At 43.3% G+C, this 26,354-nt stretch overlaps 1 protein-coding gene across 1 annotated transcript in view; it reads left to right on the top strand.

The window, feature by feature from the left end:
• CAPN11 (calpain 11) overlaps window positions 1-26,354 on the top strand; it is a 38,968-nt gene that overhangs the window by 5,992 nt on the left and 6,622 nt on the right. Inside the window, exons 2-21 of the mRNA XM_061624817.1 lie at window positions 7,656-7,945; window positions 10,311-10,380; window positions 13,335-13,453; window positions 13,795-13,928; window positions 14,107-14,275; window positions 15,890-15,973; window positions 16,060-16,145; window positions 16,788-16,862; window positions 17,146-17,306; window positions 17,574-17,743; window positions 17,847-17,858; window positions 19,081-19,292; window positions 19,737-19,776; window positions 20,206-20,271; window positions 21,275-21,332; window positions 21,595-21,659; window positions 23,611-23,679; window positions 23,807-23,885; window positions 24,573-24,689; window positions 25,760-25,818. Coding sequence (XP_061480801.1) covers window positions 7,700-7,945; window positions 10,311-10,380; window positions 13,335-13,453; window positions 13,795-13,928; window positions 14,107-14,275; window positions 15,890-15,973; window positions 16,060-16,145; window positions 16,788-16,862; window positions 17,146-17,306; window positions 17,574-17,743; window positions 17,847-17,858; window positions 19,081-19,292; window positions 19,737-19,776; window positions 20,206-20,271; window positions 21,275-21,332; window positions 21,595-21,659; window positions 23,611-23,679; window positions 23,807-23,885; window positions 24,573-24,689; window positions 25,760-25,818 — 2,091 coding nt within the window. The 5' untranslated portion in view covers window positions 7,656-7,699. The remainder of the gene's footprint in view (window positions 1-7,655; window positions 7,946-10,310; window positions 10,381-13,334; window positions 13,454-13,794; window positions 13,929-14,106; window positions 14,276-15,889; window positions 15,974-16,059; window positions 16,146-16,787; window positions 16,863-17,145; window positions 17,307-17,573; window positions 17,744-17,846; window positions 17,859-19,080; window positions 19,293-19,736; window positions 19,777-20,205; window positions 20,272-21,274; window positions 21,333-21,594; window positions 21,660-23,610; window positions 23,680-23,806; window positions 23,886-24,572; window positions 24,690-25,759; window positions 25,819-26,354) is intronic.

A 26,354-nucleotide genomic window follows, 5' to 3' on the forward strand; every position in this document is an offset into this window, starting at 1 on the left:
CTAGACACCAACACCCTCACACACATAAACACATACTTTAGAAGCTCTATAATACTCATTTTGGGGTGGGGGCAGCAAGTTTCAAGCCCCACATTGTCCCTGGTGCAGCAGGTGTGACCAGCTGTCAGCTGTATTCCAGAAAAGGGAGGGCAGAGTCCTTAGCCACCTTCCCACCCCCTCCTCCCAATGTGCATAAAGAGACTTCATATACACTTGGAAAGAGAGAGTCGTCTGCCCCCCCCCCAAAAAAAGTTGTATGACAATGTTGCAAAGTTTACCGATATGTAGAACTTTGGGGAACAAAGCCTGCTGAGCTCTCCTTGTACATGAATGGACGTTCCCAAAGGCTCAAGATCAAGAACCAAACCGGTGTCGCATTGCTGAGGTAAGACAGAGCAGCTGACCCCCTGTTTGTTCTCTCCTTTCTGTCAAGCTGCACATGTCGGACACTCAAGTCAAGCCCAAGCACAGTGTGAAGGGGAAAGTCAGATGGCCACTCTCCGAGAGAACAAGTTGCTCAGCCTGAAGGAATGCAGGCAGTCCAATGGCAGGCAATGTCATGGGATTGGCTTTCTGGGATCACCTGACTCCCAAGGCCAGGAGAATTCTGGGCTGTGGTGTAGGGAGCTCTGTCTGCCTGCAGCTCCCTTTTCTGCCCAGCAGCCCCGTGGCACGGGACATCAGCTCACGGCCTGTAGGCAGGGCCATTGCTGGCTCAAAACCAGCTTTTTGTTTCCATTAATAAATCATTATTGCCTCACCCAAAAGTTCCTTGATATAAATCGGGGGTATGATGTCATTTGGGGGAGGGGGAGGTTGGTACTATGAGAGGAGGTGGAAGGGATGGTCTATTTTGGTTTTACCTGCAAATTCCCCTGCCGCGCTGCACAGCTTGAAGCTTTAGAAGTGCCACTGGGAAGCAAAACAACAGAACAAGCGCCTCCTACCTCCCTCCCAGAAATAAGCAGCCATTTCTCTTTCCCCCCCCCTCTATAACAATGTTCCTAGAAACATGAGTGGTGCACTGTTGGCATGTTCCACCATTTTCCTTCCTGGCAGCAGATTCCAGCCTTTAAGTTGTGCAGTGTCCAACCACCATCACCACTAGCAGCAGCAGGGCACCCAGGCCCTGGTGGCAACACTGATTTGTATAATGTGGGAGCGGGAAGGGTCTACTTTATAACCAAAATGAGCGCACAGCTACAGGAGCAAGCCCTGTCCTACTTTACATCTGCTGTTTGGCTCTTCTGTTTTGAAGACACCTCCTCCCCCCAGGAGCTGACTCGTTTCCAGTATTGTATCCAGGCTAAGTGATTTAAAGCAGCAGAAGTAAGGTGTGGGGAGAGAGGTTTCACTCCCATTTTCTCCTCGTGGTCATTTTAGTCAGAAATGTCAACCTCACGGCATGATCCCAAGCAGATCTGTGGTTTGGCCCTGGGTGGGCCCAAGCTTTCTTGCAGGAAGGGAGGAAGACGAGATGTTATTGGACTCCATCAGTCCTAGTCAGCCAGCATGGCCAATGGTCATAGATGAAAGGAGTTGTAGTCCAGCCACATCAGGAAGGCCACAGCTTTCCTACCCCTGCTGTACATGCTGCATTGGGAATGAGCCCATTCCATGGGCAGGCATGAGGGGAGGGAGAGGTAGCTCTAGTGCGTCTTCTGGCATCTTCTGGCTCCTTGCGCTGGCTTAAGAAGCAAAATAGGCTGAAAGATAAATCACATCCAAGGGGGAAAAGCCATAGCTCAGTGGTAGAGCACACATTTTGCATACAAAAGGCCCCAGTGTTAATCCCTAGTATTTCCAGACAGGGCCAGAGGAGACCCCCTGGAAACGCTGTGGAGCTGCTGCCAGTTAGTGTAAATAGTATGGCGCTGGAGCGGCCAGTGGGTTGATTCAGTATAGGGCAGTTTCCTACAATCCACACTGCCTCTCCCTGAATGTGGATGCAAAAGACTCAGGGCACAGGTCCACTAGGCTCATCCCTAATGACTCTGCTGCATGCAGAACTTCTGGCTTAACCCCATGACAATATTTCCAGAGTAGCCACAACCAGGTACCATTTTTGGTATGGCAATAGATGTCTGGTTAGCTTCCATGGGAGAAAATTAGGGGAGTCATAACTTCAGTAAGCCTGACATCAGCGATGATCAGAGATGCTGGTTGTACAGACATGTTTTCTGATACATGAATTTGTGGTGGAAGAGGTACAACACCAGAAGTAATTAGTTACATATATGTAACTTATCACCTTACCATCAGATTTACTGACACCCTTCTTATCGCAGTAGTAATAGCTACTGAGTTGTGTTCTGTGAGACATCAGAAGTTAATGATGATGAAATACTACCTGCATTTATAATTGCTGTCAACAGTTGGCTGTTGATGTTACCAGTATTTGTAAGTACTGGCAGCAATATAACCAGGAGTGGCCCTGTAGGTAAGATGAGCAGCTTTTTCATCATTCTACCATTATAAAGTCTATTTATCATAAAATCAAAACAATATGCCCTATAAGTACAAAATTTGCCATGTGATGAAGAAAATCTGACCAAATGTAAAAAAAAAAAGCCTCATGAAGAATGACTGTTATAACAGTTTAAACATGAAACCTAATATTATTACATTTAACTTTATAAGATGTGGAACTTTACTAATATATTTATCAAATGCCCACAATAATATTCCAGAGATATTTTTGTCTAACCTTGCATCAAATTTGGACTGAAAAATTATCCTCCATTTCTAGCCATTAACTCAAGACGAATAAGCACATATATGTATAAATTCAGACCATTAGTTCATCCTCGACTATTACGCTATTGTGAAGCTAAGAAAGATACTCTAGCTTTTTTTTCTTTTTTCAGAGGAATGATATTTTTGCCCACCGAAAGAATGCTGTTCAAGGACATTGTGAAATCAATTATGGGTCCTATTTTAAAGGAATTGTTCAGCTAAAGACAAATTAGCACATCTTGTATCTGTCTGCCAAATTGAAGCTTTCCTGGTGGAACCAGCTTTCCAAAAGACTGCGACAGTGTGCATTGTGCATGGGCAGTATGCATGGAAAGCTGTTCTGTGTGTGTATGTGGCAAGTATTTTCACTGCGCAGCACATTGGTTGTACTGCAACATGCTACAGTGCACCATAAACAAGCAACAGAAAGTGGGTGCATGGAGGCTAAGTTGCAAGTGAACACAATGTATGAGATGGTAGAATGTGTTTTCCTGCTTGCATGGCATGGAAGTAAGGCCAGGAACTTAAGATTTCCATGCTTTTTAATGCATGAATGAGTTTGTAAGTACTGTAACTCTTCTCTTAAACTGAAGGGGTTTTTTTTGTTGTTGTTCCTCTGTACTCAGAAAATATATGGGGCTCCAGTTAGTCCAGTTTGACTCACATTGTTGCATAAGGTGATTTCTCTCTCTCTCCCTTCTCCCTGCCCCCCAAGCTAGTACTTTCGTTAAGCTAATAACACTGTTTTTTTTACTACATTATTGTTCTAAAATAGCTTCACAGCTGCTTAAGATTGCATCAGTCCTGTGTATTGGTCCGGGGCTGACCGCAAGGCCATTATATTACAGAGAGGAGGCTGGCCCTGCTGTCAGAGATATTCAAGGATCCTTTCCTGAATTTTCAGTTTTCATTTTAAGAATGATGCCCCTGGCCTTTTCACTTTATACTGGAGTCTCTGTAAAGTTTACAGGAATATAAGGAGCACAGCATACATGCAGTATTCTAGCCAAAAGTGCTTAATATGAAGAAAACTTGCTCTTAGTTTTCAGTGTTTTGGTCAATGTATGCAGCCTTGCAAAGGCATAAAGTATAATAACAAGCACTCTTGCCACTTAACTTGAATAAAACTAGAACAGAAATTGATTATTAAAATTATTTAGTAAATCAATTATTATAGTTATGCTCACTGAGGCGCCCTAGGAAGCAGCATAAGTCCTGTGTTAGGAAAGGATCTGGTCACAAATCTCCCACAACATATGACTCGGTGCTCCTATGTCACAGATCTTGGTACTGTGGCTGATGAGGGCCTACATCAGGGTCACTTCTATTTGAGGGCAACACACACATCTATATCAAAATTGTTCAGATCTGCCTTCTGTTTGCAGGCCAGCTTCTTGAGAACAATGAAACCACAAATCAGGAAACAGTTGCCATGATGCATCTGAATGTGCCTGGTGATTCTGTTTCACTCCACCCTGCCCAGTGAGTCAGAGGTGGGGGGGAGGGCTGGCCTGGGTGGTATATGTATTGAGTGGGGTGAGAGTTTGTGTGAACTTGTTTTTTTGTGACTTAAACTAGTTTTTATCTCATGGTAGCTGCCATCAGTCCCAGTGTTATGCTAGAGGCAGTTACATCTTGGTAGATACTGGTTTTACATCGATTACATTACCTCAAATTAGAGTTCAGAGGTAAACTTGGCTTTTGGCTTTCAGAATAAGCAGCTATACATGGAATGGTTGGACTTGGCTTGGAGGAACTTGGTGACAGAAAACCTATGCTGTTACTAAGGGTAGACAACAGGTTTGTGAGGGCTGGATTTTTTTTCCAGACAGGGAACTATGTGTACCCTCTATATCTATGCTGTTGTGTATGTCCAATGCACATATGCCTATTTCACCATGTGAATGTAAAGTGGAAGGACTCAATTGCTGGTGGATTCCTGTAGCGTGTAGACATGCAAATAAACATATGTGTACACAGTGAAATGGGCACATCCGCATATGGTGCACATAATACTGTACATCATTTCCACACAGGCAGTAGTGGATCTGGACCAGATGAGCCTTTGATCCAACCAGACTCTTCTTATGTTATGTGGCATTTCTTCATCCTGAGTAACTACTATATCCTGTTGCTCCTTTCTTTCCCCAGGGTATCATTCTTCCAAGATCTGCTAAAAAACAAACTGAAATATAACCCATGAAATTTGGAAGTCGGGATAAAGTAAACATGCCCAAGCATATACAAATACATCTGATTTGACTGATATTTTGCTTAGGCCCCATCTGCACTATACATTTTAATCAGTATCATATGCCTTTAAATCACCATGGCGTCCCCCAAAGAATCCTGGGAACAGTAGTTTAAGTGGGCTGTGACTTGTTAGGAGACCCTTATTGCCCTGACAGAGCTACAATTCCCAGAATTCTCTGGGAAAAGAGATTGACTGTTAAGCCACTCTGAGAATTATAGCTCTGTGAGGAGAATAGGGGTCTCCTAACAACCATGAGCAGTCTTTTAAGGCTTCTGATTTATATGTTTGAGTGTGGGGTGGCTGGTGACACTTGTCCAAAAATATTCATCTTGTCAGATGTGCTGTATTTGATTCACTCGCTGCTGTCAGAGGTGGGACTTCCCTTCATTGGGCATCCAGACATAGCTTCTCTAGCCCACAGCTGTGCAGAGTTGGAACCTCCTTGTGGGCTGCCCAGAATGTCCTGACCTGGTACACACTCAACAAAGGGTGGCCCCATACTGTCAGAACTATTAGCTGTGTCACATGGCCTTGAGCAAGCCAGTGTGTTGCACTTGGCTTAGGATGTGCGGAGCCCAGATTCCAATCCGTACTTGGCCACCAAGCTGACTATAGAGTTGGGAGTAGATATCTCTGGGTTCAGTCTTTGGCCATTGTGAAAACATAATGAGAGGACCCTATGTGTGCCATCCTGAGCTCTTTGGATATATAAATGGCTGGGAGTGTCCTTGACAAATGCACTCAGTTACATGCTTTGACCAATGGACCCCAAGAGAACTACAAATGCTGTTCACAAGGGCATTCTTTTTGCCATGCTGGCTTATACAACCAAGTTGTTGCCATCTCCAATTTGAGAGTTTTTTCTTTTTTGCATTTAAGAACCATTGATTGCAAAGGACTCTCGTATAGGCTGAGCTAAGCGATGGACATTCCCTGCATAGAGTTAGGAAGAAGGAGGTTTAACTGCATGTGACATTAAGCATTTTTAACAAGTGTGCTTAACCTGGCCATTTCTTATTTAGCAGGAAAAGTGTCCATGTCAGTTTTCTGCTGAAAATCACTCCCTCCTGGCTGTTTTCAGCTCCCAAAAGGGCTGTTTACTGAAAATGGCAGCTTTTGGGACAAATAGCAATCAGATAGGGGACAATTTTCAGCAGAAAACAAGTTCAGGGCCTTAATCTAGATTTGGAGCACATTCCGGATCAGGGCCCCCTGGCTGCTTTTTCACCAAAATAAAAGTGGCCCAGTTAAATACATTTGTTTTAAAGATGTGACTAATATCATGTGTAGTTTGGTCTTTTGAAACAAATATCCTTTCTGCAAACGTTCAGCAGTTGGATTCCCCCTCTCCCACCCCACCCCATGCTTCAAAGATGGCTCCCATTCATTTGGCTGATGTGAAAAGAAACCTTATGTAAGGCTGGCTGCCAGAATCCTGTTCTTGAGGGAGGCCTCACTTTTTGGTCTTTGAAGTGGGGTACAGGAATAGCCAATTTGTTTTGCTAGTCGAGTCCCAAACAGTTCTGTCTGACTTGATCCATTAAAAAAAAGGTTGCCACATCCTTTCTTCAAGGCTCCTGTGCCACTTAACAAATGCATGCTGTTAGAAATTCAGAATGTGCAGCTTGGATGGGAAAGCGTTACCTGTTGGATTTCTGCATCTCATGCCACTGTTGAGCATAAAAGCCCTGCTAGGAAGAAAGAGGCAGCCCTAACTCAAAAAGGGATGAAGATTGTTAATTATTCGGAAGTATGTTCTGTTAAAAAAGGCTTGAAATTCTAATCAGCAGAGTAGAATTGGGCACTCTGCAACCTCCTCATAAATTTCCACATTCAACTCTTGATATGGATTTCCATATCACTATGTTTCCATATCTACATGGCCCTGCAAGCTCTCAAGGTTTGTTTATAGAAATGACAATCTCTGAATAGTTATCTCTGGTCAGTAACCCTTTTCTCAGGCTGATACCTAAGACATTGATGTTTTGACAGGTGCCCTATCTTGAAAGACAGGCCAAAGTGAGAAGGTAACTCCTGCATATTTAGGCCATGAATCCAGTATACTGCAATTACAGACCTGCAATTCCCAAAGTTTCCTGAAATCTAGTTCTCTGAAAGGAATAGGGGCCTCCTAATAACCCTCAACATCCTTAACAAACTACAGTTCCCAGGATTCTTTGAGGGAAGCCATGGTGTTTTAAAAGAGGTATGATACTGCTAGTGCAGATTGGACCTAATATCCATGTACATTTCTTCAGAGGAGAAGGAGATATTTTATAAACATCTCTGTTTATATAGTGTTTACTTCTTCGAGGATTGCTTAGCTGTAGTTATAAAAAAAAAACATGGGGATTATTAGAACTGTCATGATTTTATTAAGGGGCTGTTGCTTTTTCCTGATCAACCATCGGGGTTAGCAATAACTTAATATTTCAGTTGTTTTTAATCTTTGGCTTGTAGTTTTTTTAAAGAGATACTGTACTTCTTTATTTGATGTCACTTTGAGAAGGTTTACCTGAAAGGCAGAATAGATTTTTATTATTATTATTATTATTATTATTATTATTATTATTATTATTATTATAATGCATGCTTGATGCCCTTTCTTAGTTTCATTTCCAAGTAATGTACGTTTCATTTCACAGTGCTTTATTTTGGATTTTAGAAAGCTGCTGAGGTATCTCTTTCCTGTGCCCAACTGGCTGTAGCATGATGCCTTTTGGAGGGATTGCTGCCAAGCTGGAAAGGAACCGTTTGCGGGCAGAGGGTGTAGGTGATCACCACAACGCTGTTAAGTATCTCGGCCAAGATTATGAGGCCCTAAAGCAGCAATGTCTGGAGAGCGGCACCTTGTTTGAGGACCCCCAGTTTCCTGCAATCCCCTCAGTCCTTGGATTCAAAGAACTGGGGCCAGATTCCGGCAAAACCCGTGGAGTGCGCTGGATGCGCCCATCGGTGAGTACCTGGCATCACTTTGACTTGGTGTCTACATTGTAAATCAGTCATAGTAGCAGCTTTCATTAAAACCTTTTTGTTCATTGATCCAACTCTGTCTTCTCTCTGTTTCTCTCTCTTTTTTTGCCTCACCCAGGGTTTTATTGATTACTCTAATGGCCTCTTTCCATTTTCTAATTAGTCCCTCTTTTCCCACTTGAACCTCTTGCTTTGCCCTCTAGTCATTGTTGGTTGACTTTGGGATCTAGCCAAACTTCAAATTCATCTGAGCTTACAGAATCAAAGTGGGAGAGAAGTGCCAACCAATTTCCACACTTGAACATTAATTACAATAGTGCTCCCAGCCACTTCCTGTATGCCAAGTCCATAAGCCCATGATCTGGAGCCATTATTTACTTGAATCAGATTATTCATTTAGTTTCAAGACTTTGAGAGGAGGGGGATATAGCAACATTTATATTCATTATCTCCCTTTAAGCTGGTGCGTGATGGGACCCTAATGAGCTATTGGGCATAAAATAAATCCTTTGATATGAATATATGGGATCTACACAAGCTGGTGTAGATTGTAGTGATTCATAGATTATGAGGTGGAAAATTCCCTGTTTTTTCACTGTGCTATGAAGTCACTGGGCTGTCTCAAAGAAGCTGTGCTCTCTTGTCCCCAATCTGTAATACAGGGACAAAAGTACTGGTTTCTGTTTTACTGTAAGGTATCCTTTTTTCCCAAACCTGTGCCCTCTATATGATTACACCTCCCATCAACCCTGATTCCCATCATGTTCACTAGAGTTGCTGGGAGTTGTGGTTTAAAACACGTGGAGGACCACAGATTAGCCACCCTTGCCACGGAGAGAGAGAGAGAAAGCGCAAATGTAACAAAAAGAAAAAAGAAACAAACATCAACAGCTCACATTAAAAATAAAAATAATCCATTAATCCTGACTTAAACATATATATTAATATAAGCAGTCCTTATGCCCAAATCGATACCCAAACAAGATTGACATTTATAAAAATATGTTTAGATGCAGAAAGAGCAATGAAATCTTCAGACCACTGAGTAGTGGGTGCTGTGTGTGCATCCTTCCAGCCTTAAAGTATTCGTCTCTTTGCAACCGTGAAGGTGCACAGGGTCCACTTTTGTTGTTCACTTCTTGTTTGTCTGTTAATCCCTAAACCACATGCATCTGCACTCCCAGAGTGCAGGACACAGAATAATGGGATCAAGTTACAGGAAACCAGATTTCAAAAATTCCTGACTGTTATAATGGTACGACAATGGAACCAATGACCTAGGGAGGTGGTGGGCTCTCCAACACTGGAGGCATTCAAGTGGCAGCTGGACAGGTACCTGTCGGGTATGCTTTAATTTGGATTCCTGCATTGAGCAGGGGGTTCGCCTCAATGGCCCTTCCAACTCTCTATGATTCTATGATAATTTTTAATTTAACATATAAAAGTACATGAACATCTGCAAAAGAAAACACATTTCCCCCAAAAACAAAGTTAATGTGAACAATACTTTCTGACCACAAATTTATATTATATTGCCAGCATCTATCTGAACTAGCCACCCCTTCCTTAAATGGTCTGGACCACAGCAGCTGCCTGATTCCACCTAGCTCTGGTTCCAGCCATTCATTGTTGTACTTCAGTGCCAAGCTAAACCAGGAGATGTTCCAATGCAGACTCCCCCTATTATGCCATGAGCTTTCACAAGGACCAGACTACTTCTTTGAATGTGTTGGATTTGGTTCCTACTCTCAGCTAGTTGGTGTTTTTTTAATCTGTTCTTTTTTGAGACTGTTCAATGTTTACATTCAACACTGTGAAAATAGGCCCTACGTGAAGAACTTGCATATTGTATCCAGTTCTCACATAGACAGAAAAATAAATGAAAAGACTGTTGCAAGAATCCAAAGGGGTATGTGTATATTATTCTTTATCCCTCAAGAATACAGCTAGACCATCCTTTCCCAACCAGTGTGCCTCCAGATGTTGTTGGACCACAACTCCCATCTTTCCTGACCATTGGCAATGCTGGCTGAGGCTGATGGGAGTTGTGTCCAACAACATCTGGAGGCACACTGGTTGGGAAAGGCTGAGCTAGACCAACCTCTAACCCAAGAAAGGAGAACAAAGAAAACAAGGACAACAAGAGCAAGAATTAGAAACAAACTGAAGAGCCTAGGTGTGGGGAAAGGGAATACCATACAGATCTGAGCAGTGGCAGCCATCTGTCTCCCACTTAATTATGTTGCATTCATGTTATATATTCAATGCTCCAGCAGCCAAACATTTCCGTTATGAGAATACTGAAGAACCACCAACAGTTCATATCATTTTTTTATCCCCTCTGCAGGAAATTGTGGATGACCCTCAGTTTATTGTTGGAGGTGCTACAAGGACAGATATCTGCCAAGGGGCTTTGGGTGAGTAATATGGGTTAATCCCTTGGATTAAAGAGGGAGGGGAAAGTGGTACCCAGGTGGATGGGTAAAAACAGGTCAGAATTGGGGTGCTTGATAGTTTTCTTGATGATCCTCATAGTAAACCTGAGATGGTCAGGGAAGTGAAACCATAAACTGGGTTATCAGCTATTTATTTATTTATATTATTTGTATACTGCCTTTTATTTCAAAGAAATACCAGGGCAGTTTACAAGACAACAAAGCAACAACATTTATAAGCGGAAAAAATATATCCGTTAAGTGTCAGTTACAGTACCCAGACATGCCAGGAGCCAACATCAACAGTCAGGAAGAGCTTGAGTGAAGAGGTATGTTTTTAGTTGCCGGCTGAAGCACCCAACAGCCGGTGTCTGCCTGATTTCCAGGAGGTGATCATTATTGATTGCCATGTGCCAGCTGAAACTAAATTTTGCTACTTTGATTGTTTTTATGTATTTATATTTGATCAAAACCACTAAGCCATAACTGGGGAACCTGTGGCTATCTAAGTGGTATTTTAGGCTACAACTCCCATCAGCCCCAGCTGCCAAATGGTCAGGGATGGTGAGAGTAGGAATCCAGAAACATCTGGGAGGCACTCGGCAGCACAGGTGGCTTCCTGAGACAGCAACATTCTAGGGGCTTCAGACTAAGGAAAACCCTCAAGGGGAAAATACGGTTCATTGCCTTCATCCAAGCAATTAGGACAGCTGTGATTCCAGATTAATAAAGATGCTTCCAGACACATGCTTCCCTTCACAACTTGTTTATTTAAAAAGAAATATATCCCTCTTTTCTTTATAAGTATCAGAAAACACAACAGTTTAATGTTGTAATTAAATTGCAATTTTTAAGAAGTAAGCAGTGGAGGGATGCGCCTTCGTGCTAGAGGTACCATGCAGCACAGATATTTGTTGCTTCTTCACTGTATTGACACCACAGTTGTTAAATCATGGTAGTCCCTCTGGATCACCAACAGTCAGCATGGAAATTGACACAGGTCCTTTGTGATCTGCAGAGGAGAGTCAATGGAGAGGAGACCTGGGAGCTGCTGTGGTGATGGTAGTCTCTCTCTCTCTCTGTGTGCGCGCGTGCGTGCGTGCATATGGTAGGGGTGGAAAGATCTGTCAGTTTCAGTTCTCTGTTTCTCATTTTTCCAGTATTAAATTCAGTTCTCCACATTTCTGCAGCAATTTGCTGATTTACTTAATCAATGTAAGCCTATCCCCTGGTGATTTCCTTCTCTCGCATTTTACTTGCCTTGCACTCCAGTACTTCTGTCTAACCCACTCTGGAGGGCCAACTTCTTCCTTCTCTTCATCCATCTTCCTTCAGGGCTTCTGTGCCATTAATCCCTGTGTAGCATGGGGAAGTTCAGCAGCTGAGGACTTACCAATTGCTCCAGGACTAGGGAGCTCTTTAATGCAGGGATGTGGAACCCGTGGTCCTCCAGATGTTGTTGAACCACAACTCCCATCACCTCTGACCATTGGCCATGTGGGTGGGAGTCCAATGACATCTGGAGGGCCATAGATTCCCCTCTCCTGTCTTAATGGAACCCAAGTTCTTCCCAAGATGGAAAATGACAGCCCTGTTTTATTTCTGTTTGCCTTTTGGTGGCTGCACCATTTCCTCCCCACAACAGCCTAATTTATTTTAGGGGATCAGGAAGGAAGCATTTTCTCCTGGCTGATAGAAACAAATGGGAATTTGCTGAAAACTAGCTGTCCTCCTGCAAGCCCTCCTTTCCCCACTTCTCTCCAGTACCCTGATGGCAGTATGCTAGCCTCAGTGGGCCTCAATTTATTGTGAGATCTAATTGTATGTGCAGTCACTTTCCCTTTGCCACAGTGCCACTCTGTCAAACAAAATAGCTGAACAAGCATCTCTGTTTCAGGCAGAACAAAGATTAATTGGACAGAGACTTTTTTTTTAAAAAAATGCTTTTTGGCTTGTACCCATTTTTAACAGAAGCCAAGTATAAAAGAATTAGAAAAAATATTAGCTAAAACAAAGATTGGCTTAGTCAAAAAGTTGGAAGGAACCCTGGAGGTCATCTAGTCTAACAAACTGCACACCATAAGATCTGCAACCCAGGATGCAACTACAACATCCCCAACAGGTGGCCATCCAGCCCCTGCTTCAATACCTCCAGCGAAAGAGAGGCCACCACCTCCCAAGGCAAAAAGCTCATAGAACATTCCCCTAATGTTTAGCTGAAATTTGATTTACTGCAATTTCCACCCACTGATTCTACTCTGGAGCAACAGAGAACAACATATTTGAAGACTCTCTTTCTCTCACATATACGCACACACACGCACACACCCCACTTAATATTCTCTCCTCCAGGCTAAACGTGCCCAACTCTTTCAACCATTCCTCATAGGTGGCTTTTGGACCCCTCTCCGTCCTGGGGTCACCCACCTCTAGACATGCTCCAGTTTGTGAATGTCCTTCTTAAGATGTGACACCCAGTTACAATGCCAAATATTGGGTGTTTTCTAAAGGAAAAAGTTTATAACACTTTCAAAAGATGTTTGTGCTTTTCTGGAACTGTCACAAAGAACATCTACTTATTTGCTCTTATCTTAAGGATACATAGTGCACAGATTCCTGTCACTGATTTTGGCAATCGCAATGAGAAAAAGATTTTTTTTTAAATTGCTTACAGATTCTGTTGGTTTTGCAAGAAACATATGTCTGGGTATCAATTGGTACAATATCCTAAAAGGAATCTTCAGTATCAGTGGTCTGTGCACCTCATAAACATGTCTTGGAGCAAAAGAGGTTACTCCCATGTGTTCTAATGGTAACGGATGATATAAATGAATAAAAGAGGAATGTGGTGATACTGAAAATCTAGAGAAGAAATGAGGGTATTAAAACTCGAGTCCTCAGGGTAACTGAGTTGACTTTACTTCCTTATTTATCAGGTGACTGCTGGTTGCTGGCTGCTATTGGCTCTTTGACTCTCAATGAGGAACTTTTGCACCGGGTTGTACCCCATGGACAGAGCTTCCAGGAGGACTATGCAGGCATCTTCCATTTCCAGGTAAGGCCAAGGAAGAGGTGGCTCATCTTTCCCACAGTAAGTGCTTCATAGGGAACCCTTTCTCACTGATGGATGGGACACTGGACTATAGGAAACATAAAGCTGAAAACAAGAGTTGACTGAGAAATGGAGTTATTGCTCAAGGGACGGATGCCCTATGCAAACGTAACATCTTCTCTCCCATTACCCCAACTCCATCAGCAAAGCTTTGAAGTTGGACCATAGCTCAGTGGCGAAGACATCCTAAGCTAGATGGAGTAATGGTCTGATGCAATATAAAGCCACTTCCTATGTTCCTCTGCCTTACCTCTGTCTTATTCTCCTACTTTTTTATTCCCCAGATCTGGCAGTTTGGCGAATGGGTGGATATAGTGATAGATGATAGGCTACCAACCAAGGATGGAGAGCTGGTGTTTGTGCACTCGGCAGAGTGTCAAGAGTTCTGGAGTGCTCTCCTGGAAAAAGCTTATGCCAAGTGAGTGTGGCTTCATCTGTTCAGGTTATATAGTCTGCTCAGAGAAAGGAGCATCCTTATCCTTTGTGTTATTTCTCCTGTTCTGGATTTGTTTCTATTCTTCAACTTCCCACCCTCTGTAACTAGGCCTTCTGGTTTCAGGCTAGCCTATTAACCTCCCATTCTCTTTGATGTACAGGTTGAATGGCTCTTATGAGGCCCTGTCAGGGGGCAGCACCACAGAAGGCTTTGAGGACTTCACAGGCGGTGTGTCGGAAATGTATGATCTCAAGAAGCCGCCTCGCGATTTAGCCAGGATCATCTGCAAGGCTCTTGAGAGGGGATCCCTGCTTGGCTGCTCCATTGATGTAAGGAGTGCCTCAAAGAGGGGGTTTGTGAAACGTTCCAGATTTGGAATCTGAAGTGGAAAATAGTGCTTCACTGATCTGGCTCTGATTTTGGAGATCCGTTTTGGGGCCAGCTATAATCAGAACAGGGACTCAGTCAGTGGGATTTGGTCAGGGTAGAACACAACAGGCTTAAATATTGACTGAAGTTTGGGTGTGGGGCAGAAAGTGTTAGGCCCTAGAGTTCCTTTCCCATGTTAGGCTGTATCAAGAGACATTTGTTTGGTGCCCCCTTGTGGTAGGAAAGAGTAATGAAGACCATCCTGTTTCAGACGAATACAGCTCAGCTTTCATTTTCTTTTACTTTTTACTTTGGTTCTTAAAGAAGTTAGAAAACAATGTTACACTCAAAAGTGAAAAACAAGAAAAGATTGTAGTTCTGTTATGTGTAAAACAGTCAGTTGCTGGTCTGAGATCCACGCTTGACTGACCATGTTCTGGGATGTTTTCCAAACACACTTCTTGGACTTGGTCGTTTATTTTGATTACACAGCCTTCCCACCATTACTTGTCTGTTTCCGTGTGTGTGTTTTTTAAATTGGTGGAGAGAAAAATAACATTGACTTTCACATACAAGTCCATTCCACAAGCAAGAGAAATAAGATTCCATGTTGTGAGGAAGAAATGCCCCAGATCCAGCATCCCACATACTGTTTTTCCTTCTTCCATACCCATGCTCATTTTCCTACGTGCCTACGTACCCATGGTTCACAGTGTCAACTTTTATAAATGTGTGTTTGTGAGTTGAAGTAAGTTTTTTTTCCTGCTCTGTTTCATCGTGGAGAAAGGCAGTACAGAATAGGCCAGGAAAATGGACAAGGGACGCATCCCAAACATACTATGACTTGAAGGACCTGAACTTATCTGAGAATTGCCAGTGCAAACTTCACACAGTTGGTATATTCTGAATATTGGAAATGACTATTGGGTGAATAGTTTGCAATTAATCTGTGGAAAAAAAATTTTGTAGAACAGGGCTGGGAAACCTGTGGCCCTCTGGATAATGTTGAATTCCAGTTCTTATCAGCCCAGCCAGCATGACCAGTGATGATGGCTGTTGTACCCCAACAATAACTGGAGGGCCACAGACTCCCCATCCCTGCTCTAGAATGTTGCCTTCAAATGCGAAAAAGTTGGTATTTCCTTGATGAAAAAGAAAAATAGACCTGGGTGTGATTAGTATTGCCGGTGGCATTTCCATCCAAACTTCTCTGTCAGGTTTCCAAAGAACTACTATCCAGAAGTCGTTTGGTGTAACTTTTGATGAGTCCTTTCCCAATCTAGTGGTGGAACCTGTGGAGACTGAGCATCTGTCATGATGCTGATGCTGTAACACACATGACCTTTGCATCCTTCTGAAAGGTGCAGGCTCCTGAGAGAGTTTTCAGCCTCAACACTGCAAAAGGGCTTTTCACTGAGGCAACTTGGATACAAGGATAGGGCCAAGCTGTGGGCTGCTGCTGGTATGTTGTGTTTAGCCACCATGTTAGCCCATCATCTGCTGGATGAGCACCTAACTATTTGGAGAGGGAGGTTTGAGCCTCTTGACCTGTTTCGTACATCCTGTCTTTACAGATCACAAGTGCATTTGACATGGAAGCTGTTACCTTTAAGAAGCTGGTGAAGGGTCATGCCTATTCCGTCACAGGATTTAAGACTGTGAGTTTCTCTTCATGGGGTTGTGCAGACCAGTTTTAAAGGCTTTAGCCAGGTGTGTCAGTTGTCTAATGTCTCAACTGTGACAGGTGGAATATCGTGGCAGGCAGGAGGCGCTGATTCGCATAAGAAATCCCTGGGGTCAGGTGGAGTGGACTGGAGCTTGGAGTGACAGGTGGGTTTGACATGGTACTATAGCAGCATTAGTAGATGTCCAGCTGTGACATCTGAGAAATATCCTATCTATTATGGACCCTAGGTGGCACTTAAAAGTGCTTCACAAGTGCATGTTCCCTCACTTGACTTGGGCATCAGGTGATGATTTGCATGTGCAAATAAGCCATCACAGATTTAAGACTGAGATGGGCAAAAAGGATTGGGAAATTACTCCATCAGAATCTTTTACCACCAGTTAATTTTAAGCATTCATGACAAAATATGGTAAATAGTTTTGCTTTCAAATACAATGCTTTCTGATGGAATCATTTGATCCATGAGTTGAAATGAAAAATCAAACTAGGATTCTAGGAAGCTGCCTTAGACCAAGTCAAGGCATTGGTCCATTTAACTTAGCACTGTCTACACTGACTGGCAGCAGCTCTCCAGAATTGGAGTCTTTCCCAGCCGTACCTGGAAATCCCAGGAAACTGAACTTGGGGACCTGTTACGTGCAAAGCATGTGCTCTACCACTGAGCTGTAGCCCTTCAAAGCAGCCCTTTGATGCACCTTAGAGGTGATACTCCTCAATAAAATCAGAAAGAGCAGCACAGAGGGTGGGGAATGCACAACTTAACTGCCTTTCTGCTGCCATCTTAGCTCTTCTGAGTGGAATGAAGTGGATCCTGATCAGAGGGATGAACTGCAGCTGAAAATGGAAGATGGTGAATTTTGGTGAGTTCCAAGACTCATGGCACCATTTGTTCCTGGTGTATGCACAAACACAGATGTAATTCTGAATTCTGTGGCAGGGTATGCAAAAATATTTAATGTCAATTAATTGCCTCAAAAGCCATCACTCCTTTCTGCTTGTAACCCAAAGGTGGTTAAAGAGTAGCAAGGGTGGGTATTTTCTTTTGCCTTAAAGGTTCCTTAAGCGTTTAAGTGGCATTGAGCTTGCCCTGATTCTGCCCTTGGCCCCTCTCTCTGACCTCACCATACCTTTTTGTCCCTGCAGGATGCCTTTTCGAGAGTTCATGCGTGAGTTTTCCAGGCTGGAGATCTGTAACCTCACCCCAGATGCGCTGATCAAGGATGACTTGAGCAGATGGCACACCACCTTGTTTGAGGGTACCTGGCGCCGGGGCAGCACAGCTGGAGGCTGCAGGAACCACCCAGGTAATACCAGCCATCTGTTCTTTCTCTACCTTCTTCAGTGGTGGTGGGCTAGTAATCTGAAACCCACATTCTGTACAGGTATAATATATAATTTAGCGATCATGGTGGCTTCTGCTTGAGCCACTCTCTGTAGCCGGATGTGCCTCCTGTCTGGATACCCGGGCATTTGTGGGAAACCAAGCTCTAGCTTTTTCCAGCGATGCTATAGCAGGATCTGGCATTGAGATATACCACTAAGTCACCCCAATCTTCCTTCTCCCCTTGCAGCTACATTCTGGATTAATCCCCAGTTCAAAATCAAGCTCTTAGAAGAGGACGATGATCCAGATGATAATGAGCTGGCTTGCAGTTTCTTAGTGGCCTTGATGCAAAAGCACCGGCGGAAGGAGCGCCAAGCTGGAGGAGACATGCATACAATTGGCTTCGCTGTCTATGAGGTAACTCCACATGGTCCCCTGGGGTCCCCGTTTGAGCAGTATTGTTTAGTAGGAATTCATTCCTAACCTTTGTCCTCTTTCTCCCCCCCCCCCCTCTGTGCAGGTTCCTGAGGAGGTATGTCCTGAGCTGCCAAAAACCATTACTGAATTGTGTGTCCGGGTGGAATCCTCAGAGCTGGCCAAAACAGGCTGAGCCAAAGAGAATTCTCTTCCCTAGTTATTCTGAATGGAATTTGAAAACGGTGCCTTCCTCCTCTTTGGCGCAAATAGAGCCCCGTTATGTGTACAGCTACCTGTGTATGCAGTTCTTTGATGGCTGTGGTCAGGATTAACCAGATTGTCAAGGCTGTCGGAGCCAAAAAAGGAGGCCAAATTTTGCATTAGATTCAGCAACATTCTATAACTAGAACAGATTAAGTAAAATAAGTAAATATGCAGTGTGTGTTTGTATAATTCTACTTCCAAGATTCAGGTTTGCCAGCAGCCACCTTGCTGAGAAGCCCCACCTCCTCTGGCGTGCTATTTGTACACAGTTTAAAATGAGGGCGAAAGCCGGAAGTGAGGAGCCTTCTTGTGGAGTCTCCTCATGCAATTTAAAATCCTAATTGCGCAGGCTTTTGAACTGTGCAGGGAGCTTCCATAAGCAGAAAAGCCCCCCTGCTTGAGACCTTTCCCTCACACTTACGGAGGGCTCTAAGACTCACTGGAAAGGGGACCAGGCTTGTTGGAGTGCACACCCCTGCTTGTCCTTGCATGTTGGTTTACACAGAGCTGATACGTTCTCCTTTTTGATTTTATTAATTTTTAATTGCAATTTCATTAGGAAAAAAGAGGGAAGGGAAAAAGGGAAAGAAATAAGAAAGAAACTGTCAGCTCACATTAACAGAGCAATTAAACATTTATACATCCATTTAGTTTACAATATATATGCCATTCAAATGTCCAGATATGTAGCCAGACAAAGCTGGTGTTTACAGAAGGTATGCGCAAATGTAGCAAGGGTGTTTAGGTCATCAAACCATTGCATAATAGTTGGCAGGTATTTGTCCTTCCAGGCTCAAAGTATGAGTCTCTTAGCATTAAAGTCTGTTCTTATTACTCTTCTTGTTCTCCTTTGTTAGCCACAGGTGGAAAGGCATCCTTTGTTTTGTTCAAGGAGGGCTTTTGGTTTTCCAAGACATGACATTTTCCTTTTGTGCTTTACTGCTTGTGTGTGTGTATGTATGCTTGTGTGTATATGCGTGTGATGCATAGGCCTCTTGTCACCTAGGGAGGGTAAGGGGAAGAAGTTGGTTTGCATATCCGTATAATATATCTGAGCTGTCTTTGTGTCACAGTCTCAGGGCTTCCAGAGTGTTCACCTGAAAAAGGATTTCTTCCTGCGAAACCAGTCTCGGGCACGCTCAGAGACCTTTATCAATCTGCGGGAGGTGAGCAACCACATCCGCCTGCCCCCTGGTGAATACATCATAGTGCCCTCCACCTTCGAGCCTCACAAGGAAGCAGACTTTGTCCTGCGTGTCTTCACAGAGAAGCAGTCAGACACAGTGTGAGTCCATGCTCTCTGTGAGCTACTGTAATGTCCTAGTTCTTTGTAATGGATTGATGAGTTTTCCTCAGGCCTCAGCAGAGGTACTGTGCCTTAGCTGTGACTTGGGTATTGGTTGTCCCTTTTGGGTAAAGGGAAGGTGCCGAGAAGCGGGGGAAATTCATCTGGGCTGTAGATGATGAACAAGAGATCCAAACGCTAGTTGTGGAATAGTCGTGACCTGTGTGCCACCCAAAGCCATTATCCTTCAAATGACTTTGCATGTTTAGCTATCTGAGTGGCCACCCCAACAAATGTCCAGATGTGTCATTTGGAGCTCCTCTCCTGCCAGCTCTTTGAGTGAGAGGCAACCACAGTAGAGTTTTCTCACAAAATCATTTCCCCTCTGCGAGACCCCAATTTTTTCAGCATGTGTCCTTCCTAACAGTGTTCTTTCTTCTTCAGGGAGCTGGATGAAGAAATCTCTGCAGATCTGCCTGATGAGGTAAGAATCCAAGCCCAGAGGGGCATTTTTAAAAGTCTCACACCTCCCCCTCTCCCTTACACGCTTCTATTCTTTTTTTATTTATAAGTGCATTTATGAACCAACAGCACATAATAAAATAATACTGTGTATTATCAAATTATACTTTTGATAGCTATGATAGGTGGGCAATCAGTTAAAAGAAGCTTGGCAATATTTCTTTTCCTGCCTCTCTTTCCCACAAATTTACCTTCTTAAAGCTATGTTTTAAATTAGCCTTGTCGACTAAAACAAGGAGTATTGAGGGAAGGGGGAGAGCCAGCTGCTGGAGAAAGAAAGGAAGGTGCTGTCAGTTCAAGCTGTGGTTTTTGAAGGTAGTTAGAAGCTTCTAGAAGAATTAGGTAGTCAGAATGTTGCTTAATCTGCTCCTCCTGCTTTGTGTTTCCACAGGAAGAGATCTCTGAGGATGATGTGGACGAAAACTTCAAGAACATGTTCCGGCAGCTTGCAGGAGAGGTAGGTCCTGTGACTCAGCATTCCTGTTAGTTTCTTTCCCCTTCAGTTGCTGTGTACAGTGAGCAGGTAAAGTGAGCAGCCAGTGGCTTTGACAATATGGAAGTGGGCAGGTGTAAAAAAAGAAAAATTAGCCACTTGAAGCTCAGAGTAGTGGACAGAGCACTGGATTTGGACCAGGGACCTTTCTGAGGGATGCCCCAAAATCACCTTCCCTCAACCTGATCTACCTCACAGGGCCAATACGAAGATAACGTGACTGTGACAGATGCATGTGCGTTGGCCTTGGACAGTGAAGGAAGAGTTGGGAGAGGGGAATGCAATAGATAAATCTCATTGAATGGAAGCACCTTGTCACTCCAGATCTTGTGGTCTTTGAAAGAGGGTGGCAGTGGCTAACTGGAATGAAGCTTTAAGACTGGAAGGCTCATAATCTGATCAAATTTGACTACAAATGACTACATCAGTGTCTTGGCCTTCTTCAATGTTGTCTGGCATCATTAATACTAGGGTTGCTTGAAGAATTCAGTCTGTGAATTCTGATGGAAACACTCGATCTGCTCCTTCTGGGCTAATGTGCAAATCAGAAAGTTAATTGCCTTCCATATTTTGCATGTCTCTGAATTTTGTGATGCAGTTCTTGGCTCAAAAATGTACCAAAGTGTGTAAAGAAACCTGTATTTTGGGATAAAACATGTCTAGCAATCCATACATTGACACAAAATGCATTTAAATATGTATTTTTGATGAAATATTTAAATATGTATGACTTTTGTGTAGTTTTTTAAAAATCTCAGATTAATGCGGAAATGGGACAGAGTGAACTTATAATCAACACATTTGAAATTAACATTAACATGAATATGAAATAGACTGATCTTTCCATCCCTGCTTAACATGCATCCACAGGCTGCCCAAAATGGGGTCAGTGGCCTCTTTTTAGAGTCCTGACATCTCTGAGCAATGAGGTGTGACCTAATGTTCTGCTCTTCCTTCCTTCTTCCAGGACATGGAAATCAGTGTCTTTGAGCTCAGGACTATTCTGAACAGAGTCATCGCCAGGCGTAAGCGCTTCTTATTCAAGTCCCTGGCCTATGTTTTAAATAATTATTTAAAATGTTTTAATTGTTTTTAACTGTTTTATCTATAGTTTGATTTTTTGTAAACCGCTTAGAGTTTTTTTTACAATCGGATAGTATATAAATTTTGTTAAATAAAACAAATAAACATGTGCTGTGGGCAATTTAACCTTCATCTCTTCATACCCCATCCCAAGTGTCATTTGGAAGATTGCTTCATAAATGTGTCCCTTTCCTCCTCTGCCAGACAAAGACTTGAAGACTGATGGGTTCAGCATGGATTCTTGCCGCAACATGATCAACCTGATGGATGTATCCTCTCAGTGGTGGAGGGAGTTCCTAGGGAACTGGGGAGGGTTTTCCTGGTCAAAAGGAAAGGGGGGGATACAAATCCGCTCACGGGATAGAACTTTCAGCAAAGTTAGTGTTACAAAAGAGAAGAGTGGTCTTTTCTTAAGCTTAGTAGTCTTAAACATACTGATCCAGTTTGCACAACACAGTAAGCCATAGTTAATGGTCTACTGAGAATGTGGCTAAGAAGGCTTTTTTTTTTTTTTTTGCTTCTCCCGGTTTGCACGGTGAGGAAACAAACCGCAGCCCCTGGCTTTGCATTAGTCTGCAGGGATCATGCTTTGTTTCACTCAAAAAAAAAAAAAAAAAGGTCTGTTGCCAAAGTTTATTCTTGGCTTCCTGAGTATGGTTTATTAGGGTCAAACAAGCCACAATCCCTGATTTGGAAATAACGCAAAACCAGAAATTGTGGTTTGTTTCCTTCCAGCATGAGTGGGGAGTAGCAGAAGAGCCTCTTAGATGCCAGTGCAGTGCCCTCTAGATGATGTTGGACTACAGCTTGCATCAGCATTGGTCAGCATGGCTGCTGGTCAAGTATGATGGAAGTTGTAGACCAACAATATCTGCAGGGCATACCCTGGCGTATACCATTAGCTGTGGCTTACTGTGACATATGAACAGAGTCTCTGGCCTTTTGATGTTTGAGTCAGCTCACCATTTACAAATGCAGGATAAGGCATCTTTGAGGTAGCTGCATCTTTCTTCCTCTTAAATGTAGACCTCTGACTTTGGTAAATGCTTGCTGTTGTACAATAGTGCAGTGACAAATTCAGAACTGCAGGGTCCTTTCATGATAGTCACAGCCACACCTCCCATTTTTTAATTTTTTTAAAAAAAATGTTTTGCTGCTGGGTTGAGAATGTGATCCGTGTTAATGCCTTCAACAGCATCAACAGACATCCCTAGGAGCCAATAAGCATTAAAGGGGAGAGCTACTGAGAAGAGTCTTCTCAGTGGCTAACTCTTCTTTCACTCTGATTTGCTCCAATTAGCAGGAAAGGATAGGAAGCATGTTAGACTCTTCTCAGTGGCTAACACACTCCCCTTTCATGCTGATTGGCTTATAGGATGCTAGAGACATAGGGACCGTGCTGGGACTCTGCTCTCAAAAATGTAAGGGATCTGAGACATACACACCCCAAGACCTTGGATAACTACATCTCTGCTGTTGTACGTACTCTCTGTATAGTTTGTTGCAGCTCTAGAGCAGGCCAGAGACTTGTTGTAAGTTGGGATTGTTAGGATACTGTGGGAGCCAGCCTATGTTAGATAAAGGTCATGCATATTCCTTGGCTCACCCCTGCCTCCCCCGCACTCACAAAAGTATTTTAGGCCACTGTATGTTGTTGCAGTGCCCCTCTTTGTACATGCCACGTACTGACTGTGTGTGTGCGTCTGTGTGTCGTGAGCCAAAGCTAGTTGTCTGATTGTGCTGACCTGAGATTCTCTCATGCTTTACGTTCAGGAAGCGTCAAGAACTTGACAGCACAGAATACCAAGTGGCCTAGTGAACAAGCCCTAGCGGTGCACAATACCTTTTTTTGAGATTCCTGCTTAACTATAGCTGCTATCCCCCATCATCCCCCAGAGGATGCTGGAGCAATTGCTAATGTAGCAGAACTAGAGAACGCTCACTGAATTGTGTTGAGTGGCACGGAAGTGCAGGCACTCCTAGGTGGCCAATGTGCAACTTTGTTAACTGTACAAAAGCATCAGGCAATCTTGTGTCCAGTTGTAAGAGAGTGGTGGGTGAAGTGAATGCAGCCGATGTTATTTCTTCTTTACCCATCTGCCACCTTTAGAAGTTATGAGCTTCAGCCTTTCTCATCTGTTCACCTCCTCCCCCATACTTTGGGATTATAGGTCTTCCTTTTTGCATTAAACTTCTTTCCTTGACTCTTCTGCTCTTCAGACAGATGGCAGTGCTCGCCTGGGCCTTTTGGAGTTCCAGATTTTGTGGAACAAGATCAGGGCCTGGCTGGTAAGAGAAGTTTGCATGCGTGTATCCAGCAGCGCTCTGTGGTGGGAGGAAAGTGCTGCATGATGACGAGAGAGTGTGGGGAAAGGAAACAGAAACTCAGCACCATCTTCTTTCTCTGTCATAACAGAATATATTTCGCCAGCATGACCTTGACAAGTCGGGCACAATGAGCTCTTATGAGATGCGTCTGGCTTTGGAATCAGTTGGTAAGCCTGGAAGGGGACATTTCAAGACCCTTTGGTGGTGGTGGGTTTTCGGAGTCCTTGTTAGTTTAAGTGCCTGACGTTGCTGATTGTGCTATATACAGGTGTGCTACCCACATCTGTCTCATGCAATAGCATTATTTTCTAATTGCTGTGGGGGGAAAACTTGTGTGTACGTGGGTGAACATTTATGATTATAGTAAAGTTCAATTCTCAGAATCTGAATGTAGAACCAATAAATAATGTCCCCTGAGGGAATAGAGTGATGCTATGAGGAAGCAATATTGCCTTTAATAGCTCATGCCAGTTCCATCTCCCAAACCATATTGGAACAGCTTTGACTTTGGAGCATTAATGGATACTGCATGTGGGTACAAAATATATGCAGTGATTTGGGGGCACAAGTTGTCTCTAAGCATTCCTTTTTGAATCCATTTGGAATATTTGAAAAGATCTGGCTTCTATGGGGTAAATATAAACCTCATTCCAGGCCAAAGAAATAGCACCTGATGGTCTTGTACTTTATTCTCACGTGCTTCCCAAGCCATGTTTTAACATCCTTTTTTTGGGGGGGGGATATTGGACTGTGTTCTGGCTGTCCTGTTCTGAACCTTATTAAGGCAGAGGCCTGCACTTCTGTACTCCCTGGTTTTCTGGCAAGCTTAACACTCCCATTTCTACCTCCTTTAGGCTTCAAACTGGACAACAAGTTGCACCAGGTGGTGGTGGCACGCTATGCTGATGAGGCACTGGGTGTGGACTTTGATAACTTTGTCTGCTGCTTAGTCAAGTTGGAGACGATGTTCAGTAAGTGGTTCTAGAGCTGGGCCTGAGGAGGGAGCCATCTCCATGGGCAGTTTCTCCAACAGCATGTAGGAATGGACCCTCCGGCTGAAATGCAGACACCGCTATTCCTCTCCCAATGGGATGGCAGTTGTGGTACCATAATAACTTGTTTGTGTAAAATGCCTATTGCACGTAAACTTCTCTGGAGGTGTAAAGTTTCATCACAAGTTATAACTGGATGGATTTCAACTGGATTTCTCTTCAAGAGAAAAGGGAAGTAGCCCCCTCTCGCCAGGCTGGTACTTGTGTTAGGCTTAGGTCACCCTTTCAAGTTTCATCCAAAAGTTGTCACTTTCCTCTGACAATGCTGAGATGGAGTCTTGGAGGAGATCACCCTCCTACTTCGCTTGTCAATGCTTCTGCCAACAGTGTGAATCAGCTTGACCCCCTCTCAGCTCTTGAAGTGTGGTGATATTTCAACCAGAGATATAATATATACTGGTTGCAGGAGGCATCTTGCATTTAGGCCAAAGTGGGGCAGTCACCAACTCGCCTAGTGAAGGTTTCTTTGTGATCACAAGTATGCATCAGATTCTTTTATGCCAACTCTTTGCCATACAACTTGTCCCAGGTTTTGAAGGAAGAGTCTCCCTTTGACAGGGTTTGGGCAGTAACATTAAGATAGGAGCCATATCTAGTTGATATCTATATCTCACCACTATGACAAGAAGGAACTATGGCCAGCAGGCTGCAAACCAAAGGAAATGAACTACTCAGGAACTGCGTTGAGTGGGCATTTTTAATTAGAAATATTATTCTTCATTATGCCCTGCAACTCATTTAAGTTCATTTCAGAGCTTACAATTCAACAGTTTGGCCATTTCTGCAGTGGTGATCTGTCTGTGGAACTCCATCCCCAGATATATTTGTAAAGTGCCTGCTTGACTCTCTTTTAAGCATCAACTAAAATCTCTTGATTGCTCAAGATTTAACTTGTAATTTGCCTTGGGGATCAAACTTATGAAAAAAAAGTAGGATGGAAATCATTTTGAACAACTGACTTCCTTGTGCTTTCTCTTCAAACCCTGCAGGATTCTTCCGTAGCTTAGATCCTGAAGGCACTGGGAGCGCTGTGATGAACCTTGGTGAGGTAAGGAAATTGAGGCAGGGGACTTGAAGAGTGATAGAAGGTGTATTTGAATTAGAAGCCCCACTTCTTTCCTCCCACCAGGGACTAGGGAGCAACAAATAGACAAAAGGGACTGATGTTTTCTCCTCCATTGGGATTATCTTAATTGTTTAGGAGATTTCTAGGCCGTCCTATAGGACAACATTCTGTCTGGGCAAATTACAGATTTGAAAATCAGTTCTACGTATAAAATCAAAGGAGCAATGGTGGTTTTTGTTTGTTTTTAGTTGACTGGTGCTTAAATGTTTCTTAAAGGAGGAGGGTAAGGTAGTAGGTTCTGGCAGCACACCACTTGACAAATGGTGAGTAAATTTACATCTCAGTGTGCTACTTGAAATGGCACATTGTGCCTACTCAAGAGAAAATTTGCTCACATTTTGACCTAGCAGCTTGTTCCTTAAAGTGACAGTCATTTGTCCCTTTTTTTCACATACAAGGCAGGTTATTCCTATTCTTTAAAATTATTTTGAAAGAAACTACCAGCAGTGCACATGACA

This window comes from Rhineura floridana, chromosome 4, assembly GCF_030035675.1.
Source record: "Rhineura floridana isolate rRhiFlo1 chromosome 4, rRhiFlo1.hap2, whole genome shotgun sequence".
Taxonomy (NCBI): domain Eukaryota; kingdom Metazoa; phylum Chordata; class Lepidosauria; order Squamata; family Rhineuridae; genus Rhineura; species Rhineura floridana.